A 12,099-nucleotide genomic window follows, 5' to 3' on the forward strand; every position below is an offset into this window, starting at 1 on the left:
TGAGGTGTAACTATATTACCGACTTTGAATACTTAGAAGTGCTCCCTGGGGTCTCTAAATCTTTTGAAATGATAATATAAGTACAGAGATGCTTAAAAATCAAGCTATGAATGTGTCAGAGTCAAAGTAACTTGAAAGAAGCATTTGCCAATTTCTGTGTAAACAGCACTCTGAGACCAATAGGACGCAGAATTGCTGAAGGACCAAGCTGGAGTTATTTCTCATGAGATTGAATGCTGACTGCAGCTCTTCACCCACAGCCAGTCAGACATGTTGTTTTTGCTCTGCCCAGGGATTAAGCTAGAATGCTAATAGTGAGGGGCTTTATAGGGACGAGATGAGCGCCGGACAGCTGGACGTGGCTTTAACTATAGACTACATACTGTTTGACAACAAATAAGAGTGAGAATCGTAGGGAGCAGTGAAGAAGGCGCCTTGTTTTTTGTACTGGTGACTCATCTAATTCATCTGTTGATTTGCTTGTATCATACATGTGGGCGTGTGACAGCTGAGAGCACAGGGCTCCGTTAGTGGAGAATCTCGCTTTTGCTGGAGAATGTTTACTCACTTAATGTTGGGATTAAACTGAAACTAAATTCTGGCTCTGCGTCTGCACACAGGTCAATGGACATCAGATCATGGACGAGCCCATGGAGGAGGGAGAGTCTTTCACGCACTGTGTAAGTCAAGATTACTTTGTTAAGCAGATGTCTGTCAAGTCAGAATAGTATTTATTACTCTGTGATGGGGAGAGTAGCCAAAAATGAAGTTAGTAACAGTATTGCTACTTAAATAGTTACATAGAATAACAGTTTGTAATAAAAAGTACTGTTATAAAATAATTATCCATGTAAAAGTAAGGTTATATTTGGCAACTATATATACTTAACATCTTATTTTTGATTTGATTTTTCAGTCGATGTAATTTCACAAACACAATGTTAAATACTGCACAAATTCAAGTGTTTCCAAATAGACCATTAAAATAAGAGACGTAACACCCTACCTACCATCTTTGAAACACTGTTCAAAAAGATTGATACCAACACAAAGATATCAACACAATGCTTTTATCACTTTTACTCTTCCCTCCATGAACAAGTCTCACAAAAAAACATTGACTTGCATTTGTTGAAATAACAGTACACTTAATTAAAGGTGCACTTGTGTAACTGTTCTTGTTTAACTGTCACCTGCTTGTCTCCATGGAGATGTATTTGCTTTGTCTAAAATGTTGCACAGTATAGCATCAAACATCTATTTAGCATTTATGACAAGTTATTCATTACAGGACTTTAACTTGAAACAATACCTTGAAAACATAAATTCTTACTGTAACTGGGGTTTCCTCTACACAGATGTCACCTGTAACTTGGCCTGGTGATGTCTTCATGGAGATACATACGTTTATTAGAACATCCCCAGCTCAAAGCGATAACATCTCCTTAGAGACAAACAAGTGGTGGACACTCTACCAGTAAAGTTACGCAGTGCACCTTTAATTATGGTGCAATGTACCTACACGAAGTAAAATTTCTTCACAAAGTTACTCTATTAGAATTCAGTAACTGCCTATCGACCTTTGCATGTACCAAACCTTATGAGACAATGAGTTATGATTTTGACGTGACAGAAAACCAGTTTTATCTTTTGAATATTTATCTTATCATCTATATTTTATTATCAGCTAATTACTAGAATATATATTACTTTACTTATACACCCTGCTATTGGGAGCATGAGCCAGTATGGTAACTGTAACTACCCACCTCTACTAGGCCTGCCACAATAACACATATTGAAGCGTGATATATTGTTAGAGAAATATTGCGATAAATGATAATATTGAAACTACTTCCTGCCATTAAGCAATACAAGTAAAATCATTTCAGTAAACCAGTTTTCAAATAGACTGTATCATTAAAAGGTCTGAGTTGCAACAAATAACTTAATCTTGAACTGCTGAAGGTAGAATAATTTTCATTTCATGTACTTTTATTAAGCCAATGTATAACTCATTACAATCTACTTACAGTCTATTCAGTTGATGCCAGTAAAACAAAACATTCAGTATGTAGACTTAACAATCAAATCAAACACTAAGTAAGTCATTGACCAGGTGTAGGCAGAAACTAAAGCTTATTGTGCCTACCCTTATCTCCAACTACAGCATGTTGGTGGACTTTCATCTACAAAATTAATACAACATGGATATTTCAATAGATTTTATCTCATTAAATAAAAATGGCAAAAATCTCCACACTATTGCAAAGAAATTGTACACATGATAAATACTGAGCCCCAAATTACAGTATGTTTTTCTGGACTGCTTTAATATCTTGAATTTGATATAATAATTATCGTGACAGGCTTACATGTACTGAACATATTTGAATGTGGTTGTTGTGTCTCCTATGGTTTGTGTAGGATGAAGGTGCTTATAAGGAGATTCCTATCACCCATCATGTGAAAGAGGGCTGTGAAAAGGCTGATCCATCTCAGTTTGAACTTCTTAAAGTGCTTGGCCAGGGTTCATTTGGCAAGGTGAGGAAAGCACTTTCTAAATCAAACTGTTCTATCTTCTTAAATGCTGGTATTGATATCTCCTTTCTTCTACAGGTGTTTCTTGTCCGGAAGATTATAGGTCCAGATGCTGGTCAATTATATGCAATGAAAGTTTTAAAAAAGGCATCATTGAAAGGTAACACAGCTTTGTTGTGGCTTCATATTCTACTGTGGGGCTTTTTGTTTAACATTCTTGTGCTTATCTCCATAGTCAGGGATAGAGTTCGCACTAAAATGGAAAGAGACATTTTAGTGGAAGTCAATCATCCCTTCATCGTGAAGTTGCACTACGGTAAGACAAAAACAAACAATACTATACAACCTATAGTTTGTCAGACATCCAGTACTTACTAATTATTGTTGCTTGGATTTTGGACATTAAAATCGTTAAAGTGCTAATTCAGTCACAGTTTTGACCAATACATGCCGTTGTTGCGTCCTTGAACAATACACTCACCTCGCTTGAATGAGTTGGAGAGGCAATTGGCATAGACTGGCAGCAACATTTCCGTCAGTCAGTCTCAGCTGGCTATTACAAATGACCACCAGCTAGTGTGGGTGAATGAAAAATGCATTGTTAATGTTAAAAGGTGCACTATGTACATTTTTGGTTGGGGGTCCGTCACCTGCTTGTTTTTATGGATGTGTCATTGCTCTGCTAGGTATGTTCCATAGTGTGACATTAAAAAGTTCTATGTTACATTTAGTCAATTACAGGTGGTTTTATAGCTAAAAAAAGTCAGGCATTCTGACTGTGAGTGGGGTCACCTCTTCACAGATCTGACCTGTAACTTGGTCTGGTTTGATCTCCATAGATAGAAGATAGAAAGAGAGAAAAGCATTTGACTGGCCCTCCACCAGAACAGTTACATATTGCACCTTTAAATACTTAAATGGTAAATTTTTTTAATGTACAACTAGAATGTCTAATGCTGGCCTGGAGAGCTATATGAACTCAACCACACTTTGAAGAGCCCTTTAGACCTTACAGTAAACCAGTGGTAGTTATAGTAGCAGACGCAGTTTCAGACAAATCCAATAGGTCAGAGTTAAAGGTGCATTGTCTAACTTTTTGGCTTTAGGGTCCGCCACATTCTTATCTCCATGGAGTTGGGTGGAGTTTCACCATCTGGCATCAAACTTATCCATCTTTCATTGATTCAATAATGGGTATTTTTATTGCTCAAAGATCTTTCACACCTACAGTAAGCGGGTCATCCTCTACACAGATCTGACCGGTATTGGTGGTCTCCTGGTCTGGTGGTCTCCTGCTTGTTTCCATGAAGATAGTTTATTAATAAGTTTCGTGGAGACAAAAATGTAGGCAGACCCTTCACCAGAAAAGTTACATAGTGCACCTTTAAGATGATATATAGTGGCACATGTTACTCTATGTTGTTAAGATGCATTGCAAATCCATTGTCTCTGTTTGAAGTATGCCCTTTGTGATTTTATGAAGTTCATGGCATTTCTCTTTCACCTTATTAGGGCTAGTTGCAAGGCTACAAGTAATACACAAGAAACAAGTATTTAAGTATTTAAATTACTTGTAAATTATTTGTAAAATATAGAACCACTATATGAAGTAGTGTTTGGTTTTACTAGAGTTTTTATGACCGGATATGTCTTGTGACTCACTACAAGCCATTATGATTGTAGTTTGTGTTTTAATGGGTGTAATGGGAGCTAGTAACACAGGCAGCTTGAGCATAAAATGGACAGCTAAGCATAAAGGGAAATTTATGGCATATTGGCAGTGTTTAAGCATACAGTTAAGGAAGTGTTTACATTCCCAGTAAAGTTTGTAAATGTATTTTTTTAAACATTATTTTGCACCACTTTTTCACTTAACACGCCATCTGACTTCATTTTCTTTTAGTTCAGGAAAATGTGTTTTACTCCAAACTGTATCTTGTAAAAGCCATTTGCACTGCCTGACCAGCCTGTCCCTTCTTCATTCTGTTTGAATCTAGAAGGGACTGGAACCAAACCATAGAGGGTGAAAATCCTCCATCCAAACTCGTGTTTCTCAAATGCAGAAGACATCTCCTCTTGAGAATTCTTTTATAGTTTAGAACAAAATATATAACTTAATTTACCTGAGATAAATTACAGTTTGGTGCTTCAATTGTTGATTCTGCAAAAAATGTATGCTTTTTCTCAGAGTGCACTCAAACTAGGACTTTAGAACCATGCCATGCTCAAGCACGATTGCCTGGGATTCTATGGCCTGCAGTAGTAGTGCTATGACTTGAGTGGAGAAAGTCCAGTGCCATGAAATATCTATTGTATAGTGAGGCAGATATGCATCCTCTTATGATGCACACTCCTCTGTGAGTTTATGGATATATTATCAGTGCAGTGAAGAGAGAAACTTTTGTCCTTATTGAAGGTAAGTGCGAATTTGCCCTGTTTTTGAGCAGAGTTTGTTCACTGTTCTTCTCGTATGAGTAACAGGAGCACACACACAGGGCTTGTATAGTCAAGTCGTGTCTGTATGCGTGTACACAAGCAATTAGGCCTTGCTTTGGCCTACCTCCTCCAACCATGTCATGCTTGGGCACAGTTCGATTTCACCCACACTGGACAAACATACCATGCTATAGGGGCTAGCTGTGCTTGGGCACGGTTTGGTTGGGCTAGTAAGAGTGCACCCTTTGTCTCAGTTGTTTGTTGTTTATTCCCCTTTTTTACATGTAAACAACCATGTTTGTTTTTGACGCAATTAGACTATATGTATCTCTAATAGGTTAATCCACTTGTCAATCATAAATAGTACTTTAAAAATTATTAAAACAGACATTAAAAAGTGTAGCAGAGGTAGTAGTCTAAGCAAAAAAGCATTGCAAAGTCTTTTCAAGTTTCAAAATTGAATACAGACCTTTTAATAAAACAAGATTCATGAGGTACAAAATGTCACTCTAGTTGCTTTATTACAGCTCACTTGGACCAGGCAGAAATATTAATCAAAGAAATCCCCTTTAGCATAACAGGAGGCAACATAAAAGGGTCTATTGACTTTATTTTTACACCATGTTTTGTGCTGAATCCGGGTTTCCCCAAAAGCACTCTGAGCCATTATGTAAAAATTGCATGGAGTGTTTGACAGCTGTAATTTGTTTAGCCTGTAAACACTATTGACCTACATGCGTCTGCTTTTAATCTCGCCATAAAAGTCCCACCACTCAATCATAATAATATTAGTTCTCAGCTCAGATCCTTCCTCTGTTTTTCTCCACAGCCTTTCAGACCGAAGGGAAACTATATCTAATACTGGACTTTCTCAGGGGAGGGGATGTATTCACTCGTTTATCCAAAGAGGTAAGAGGACCTTCTGTTTCTAACACTGTGTACTGCTGTTTTCATTATGTTTTAAACCTCATGTGTGTAGACTCTGCATACACCTCGCAGTTTAAACTGAGCCCTCTGGACCTGCGTATCTGACAGCTACAAATAACAAAACACAAAACAACACAGGTGTAAAGTGACTGCCAAGATATTATTGCCGTATTTTTTGGACTATAGGTCGCTCCGGAGTATAAGTTGCACCAGTCAAAAAATGCGTAATGAAGAAGAAAATAACATATATAATTTGCACCGGACTATAGGTCACACTTTTTGGGGGAAATTTATTTTATAAAATCAGAGACCAGGAACCGACATTTCATCTTGAAAGGCAAGTTATAGTAATAACCATAGAACAGAGATCAACAGGCTGAATAGGCGTCTGATATGTTAACGTAGCATATGAACACTTATTCTGTATAACTGTAGCATAAACAACATAACAAGTTTATTCATTGAATTCTTCATCCTCAGTGTCATTTCTGAGCAACTTCGTGACCTCTGGAAGGTAAACCATAGATCCATGAGGTAAACAGAGTGCTGCTTCCTCTTCTGCATAGCTGTTGTCAGACTCAGCATCAGTTTCAGTTAAAATTATTCCAGCCTTTCTATATCCCAACAGGATGGTTTCGGTTGTCACTGAAGTCCAGACTTTGTCGATCCATTCAGTGACTTCCAGGAAGGTTGCATGGTGCACCCTCCTGGTTATTGTGAATCTGTGTTCTCCATCCCCGCTTTCTACCTGTCCATCACAAGTTTCTCTCTCACTCCAAACTCTTTCTGTTACTTGATTACCATTTTCAGGTGAATATTTCACCTATTGCAGCAGGACAGCAGCTTTTTCTGCAAGAGACATGCGCTGTAGGGTGCGAAGTGACAGTGGTACAGAAGAAGCAGATACTGTCGCACAAGTCTAGAGCGCCCTCTCGCAGGTGTCAGTGGGAAAATTTTAAGATATAAGTCGTACTGGAGTATAAATCGCAAGGCCACCCAAACCATGAAAAAAACATTTATAGTCTTTATAGTCCGAAAAATACGGTAATAGTAACTACTTTTCCACCCACTTACCTACTCCTACCTACTCCACCTACTTATTATTTAAAGGTCCCATATTACGTTATTTTCTGATCTATCTTATAATGGTTTTTCCTTATGAAAAACCTAGATGGAGTTGTTTTTTGTTTCATTCACACATGTTTAACACACAAACCCTGTATATTTAGGTTGAGTTCTTCTCTCAAACTGAAAATGCTCCACCTTCTGATGTCTTGTGGACAAACAAGAAATGTTCCACTGTGTTTTTACACTCCATAAATATTCACTAGAATCATTTGGATAATTTCAGACCTGGAATTTCCAATCTCTACTGAACAAAAGGTAATTGTTCAGCATTTACTTTAACTTGAAAACTACCACTACATGACATAATAAGGTAGAACTGAGCATTTTGAGCTTTGGAGAAACAGACAGACTAACAATACAGGATTACTGAAATGTGTGAATGAAACAAAACACAACTCCAGGTATGTTTTGGATGAAGTAACAACATTCTAGCATGCCTCAAAGCTCACAAGAGTCAATTTTGTGTAATATAGGACTTTTTAAAGGTGCCCTATATATCTTTTTGGTGGTGGTAGTCCATGTAGGCGCTACTTGTCTTGTGTCCACAGAGATGTAATTGCGTTGCCTCAAAAGCTCCAGTGTATACATTATACTAATCTATCTTTTCCAACATATCTGACCTATTATTTTCTTCAGTGATGCCAGCTGCTTATCTTCTTGGAGATAAATGCCATACTGTGGATCGTTTGAAGCAAACAAATTGCATCTCTGTATACAGTCTGTGGTGGACTTGGCACAGTCAGGTTCAGTTCAGTTTCATGTGGCATTACCTCCACTACAACAGTTACATAGTGCTCCTAACTAAACATCCCGGTTAATCCCACAGTTAATCTGTCTTTATTATTGCATATTTTGGATGAATTATTTCTTAAAAACAAAATAATGCTTTGAGTTCCAGGATTTTTATTGATTTTTGATTGAATATAGAGATCTGGCTATCTGCTAGTAACATTTAGGGTTCAATATAATAGTGAAATTTAGATCTTTTTATGTGGTTAAATCATGTTATTGGAGTAGTCCAGATTTAGTCATAGTATTGGTTAAGTGTATTGGTTAATTCTTACTCTTGTTTTGACTAGTACTTTCAATAAGGAAAAGCACAGATATATATTTTAAAGGTACAGCTACAAGTAAACATGCAAACTGACATCTTATTTTTAAAGAAATTCGTACTGTCAAATCAGTCAAATCAGTCGTTACCTTCATTCCCTTTAGTATTTATTTATTTATTTATTTTATTGAAATCTCTTTTTATTCCCAGTTTTTCTATCAACAGTAGCTTGTCAGATACAGGCCTAGATGAATCCCCTTAATGCTCTTGGGAGCCAGAACAATGTGTGATTGTTCTGCAGACAGACCTCTTGTTGAAGACTTGCCTCACAACCAAAGCAACCGCTGCTGGCAATGTCAAGTCAACATCTTTGAGTTGTGAAAATGTTTTTGAAATGTTGTGACAAAGCTAATCCTCTGTTTTCTCTTTAAAGGTCCTATATTACACAACATTGACTGAGCTTTTAGCTGTGTTATAATGCTGTTACTTTATCAAAAATATATCCAGAGTTGTGTTTTCTTTCATTCAGACATGTTTGAGTAATCCCTTATTATTAGTTTGTCTACATCACTAAAGCTGAAAATCCTCTGTCCCACCTTGTGAGGTCGTGTCATGAAGCAGTAGTCACATTACAAGGTAGAATACAGTCCCTGACAAAAGTCTTGTCGCTTATCCATTTTGTAGAAACAAAAGCTTATAACCTGATTTTAAATTAATCGATTGGTTTTAGAAATGTCCCATATGAAAGCTAAAACCCTCCCAAATTATGCTCAATATACTAAAATAAATTTGCTTCACTGAAGAAAGATTGATCATTTAACGAACACAGAAAGGTCAGATTTTGGCAAGACAAAAGTTTTGTCGCCTACAGAAAATTGAACAAATAATTTACTTCAAATACAAAAATATGTTGCATAACGTCAGTGAATGAAGTAGTGGTGCTGTGAGATCCATATTTAATATCTTGTATGACTTCCATGAGCTTGAAGGACGCATCCATGCGGTTCGACAATGATTTATTCAATTTCTTGATGAAGTCATCAGGAATAGCAAAGAAAGCGTCTTACATGCCTCCCAGAGTTCATCAAGATTCTTTGGTTTTGCCTTCCATGCTTCCTCTTTCATTCTACCCCAGACATGCTCAATGATGTTCATGTCTGGTGACTGGGCTGGCCAGTCCTGGACCACCTTGATCTTCTTCGCCTTGAGAAACTTTGATGTAGAGATAGAAGTATGCGATGAAGCACCATACTGCTGCAAAATTTGACCCCTTTTATGGTTGGGAATGTAAGAGGAGCTAATACTTCTTGATATTTTAGGCTATTGATATTGCCTTCCACCCTGCAAATGTCTCGCACACCCCCATACTGGATGTAACCCCAGACCATGATTTTTCCACCACCAAACTTAACTGTTTTCTGGGTGAACCTTGGATCCATGCAGGCTCCAGTAGGTCTCCTGCAATATTTGCGGCGACTGTGATGTAATTCAACCCAGGATTCATCTGAGAAATCCACCTTCTGCCACTTTTCCAGTGTCCATCCTTTTAGCAGGCTGTGGGCCTTGGCAAATACCACACGGTTTTTTAATTGCCTTTTGTTTAGTGCTGGTTTCTGTGCACTGGTTCGACCATGGAGGCCATTTCGAGACAGAATTCTACAAACTGTTGTGGTTGTCACAGGGACTTGAGGTGACCAGGCCTGGTGGAGTCTGCTGCAGTGGAAAAGGGGCTGGCCTTGGATTTTCGAATCAACAAACGGTCCTCCCGAGCAGTTGTCTTGCGGGGTCTGCCGGACCTGGGCTTGTCAAAAACATCTCCAGTCATTTCAGATCTTTTTCTTATTCTTTGTACTTGACGCTGAGACACATTGAAGGTGTCACCACCTCAGCAGTGGATCTGGTCTTCAGCCTCTTGATAATTAACGCTTTGGTCTCAGGGTGGATCTTAGGCATGTTGTCAGAGGTCAAGTTGCAGTTGATGTGAAGGTCTGATGTGCTGGGGTTCTTTTTATACACACCCACTAATTGATTGATCAGTAACTGATCACAGGTGAGGCTGTAATCTAGGATTGGGTGCATCATATGACAAGACGACAAGATTTTTGTCTTGCCAAAATCTGACCTTTCTGTGTTCATTAAATGATCAATCTTTCTTCAGTGAAGCAAATTTATTTTAGTATATTGAGCATAATTTGGGAAGGTTTTAGCTTTCATATGAGACATTTCTAAAACCAATCGATTAATTTAAAGTCAAGTTATAAGCTTTTGTTTCTACAAAATGGATAAGCGACAAGACTTTTGTCAGGGACTGTAGAGTGTTTTCGGTTTGAGAGAAGAACTATTCAGAGTTTGTGTGTTAAACATGTGTGAATGAAACAAAATACACCTCCAGGTATATTTGTGATCAGTCAATTAATCAATCAGCTCTTTATAACACTCAAGGTGATCAAAGTGCTTCAGATTAAAATCAACACAAAAGGAAACCATGCAAAATGTTAAACAATGACAAAACAAATTTTGTAAAGTGTAATTACATTACCGAGTGTTAAAAGCCAGTCTGAAAGGATACATTTTGAGGCTGGATTTAAACAGGCCAAAGTCTGTGATGATTCGCATATCAAGGGAAGTTTATTCCAGAGTTTGGGGCCAGTGTCAGAGAAAGCCCGATCACCCCAGTGTTTTAGTCTGGCTCTGGGGACTTCCAGTAAAAGATGGTTGCTTGACTTTGAGGCCCTGTTTTGAACTGTGGACAGACAGGAATTCAGCCGAACGAAGTTTTAAAATCAATTCTAAAAGAAACTGGAAGCCAGTGGAGTGATAAAATAACTGGGGTGATGGGCTGACGTCTGGGAGTCTTGGCTAAAAACGTGCTGCTGCATCTGAGGGCGGACTGGGACACACCCGCATAAAGTGTGTTACAGTAGTCTATTCTTGAGTTCATAGAAGTGTGAGCAGTCTTTTTGAGGTCAGTCCAATTTAAAGTAGTTAATGAAAACTTGCTATCACCACACTGTCCCTCTGTTTGTCAAACTTAAATTGTTATCAAAAATGACCCCAAAGTCCTTACAGTTGCTTTTAACTTGGACGATATCCAGGCAAAATCCGAAAACAAAGATGAGAATGAGGAAACAACATTATAACATGGATCAGAAAATAGCATAATATGGGCCCTTTAAGTGATCGATAAAATTGTATTATTTGTGTGTATTTTTCTTGTGTATTTCTCTTGTTTGGAGTTCAGAGAGTAAAATTGTCCAGTTTTTATCAGGTTATGTTTACAGAAGAAGATGTGAAATTCTACCTTGCAGAGCTGGCCCTGGCCCTCGACCACCTGCACAATCTGGGCATAGTTTACAGAGACCTCAAGCCAGAGAAGTATGAAATGTTTTCCTTTTACATTGATAAAAAAACATCATCTTTAAGTTTCCTGTCAGTGGGCTCTTACATCTGATATCACTATGAATCTCAAACCTCCTGATAAAATGTAAGATAAGAAATATTACTCTATGTTTCTTTTCATATTTAAACTTCGAATTACTTTGTGGTTAAGGCAAGGCAAGTTTATCTGTATAACACAATTCATAGACAAAGTGCTTTACAGAAAAGAAACAAACAAACAAAACAAACAAACAAACAAAAAAAAAAAACATTAAAATCATATACAATACAATACAAACAAATAAAGCTGAACATTACTATTTTTAGCCTGGATTTAAACATTGACAAAGGAGAGGCCTGTCTCTCCTGTTCAGGAAGACTGTTCCAGTTTTTTGCTGCATTAAACTGAAACTAAATATTAAATATGTATTATATTATTACTATTAGAATCATCCTTATGGCACAAAGGCAACCGAAAGGAAAAACACAAGTAGTGCACCCGATAAAGTTTAGGATTTCTATGTTTTTGGGGAGACTGTGAGGCTACACTAACTTTATTGGCAAATAAATTAATGATTTTGTTGTTTCTCAAAAAGAACTTGAGTCCCCACTGTCTCAATTTGTCCTTCCTTTGACTT

General features: G+C 37.6%; 1 protein-coding gene across 1 annotated transcript in view; it reads left to right on the plus strand.

Annotated features, from left to right (window-relative positions):
* Positions 1-612: 612 nt before the first annotated feature.
* The window catches only part of rps6kal (ribosomal protein S6 kinase a, like), a 29,997-nt gene continuing 18,510 nt past the window's right edge, over positions 613-12,099 (plus strand). Inside the window, exons 1-6 of the mRNA XM_055159176.1 lie at positions 613-680; positions 2,428-2,544; positions 2,620-2,701; positions 2,777-2,857; positions 5,807-5,886; positions 11,352-11,458. Coding sequence (XP_055015151.1) covers positions 639-680; positions 2,428-2,544; positions 2,620-2,701; positions 2,777-2,857; positions 5,807-5,886; positions 11,352-11,458 — 509 coding nt within the window. The 5' untranslated portion in view covers positions 613-638. The remainder of the gene's footprint in view (positions 681-2,427; positions 2,545-2,619; positions 2,702-2,776; positions 2,858-5,806; positions 5,887-11,351; positions 11,459-12,099) is intronic.

This window comes from Boleophthalmus pectinirostris, unplaced genomic scaffold (genome assembly GCF_026225935.1).
Source record: "Boleophthalmus pectinirostris isolate CB_2022bp ecotype Guang Dong unplaced genomic scaffold, ASM2622593v1 HiC_scaffold_23, whole genome shotgun sequence".
NCBI classification, from domain to species: domain Eukaryota; kingdom Metazoa; phylum Chordata; class Actinopteri; order Gobiiformes; family Gobiidae; genus Boleophthalmus; species Boleophthalmus pectinirostris.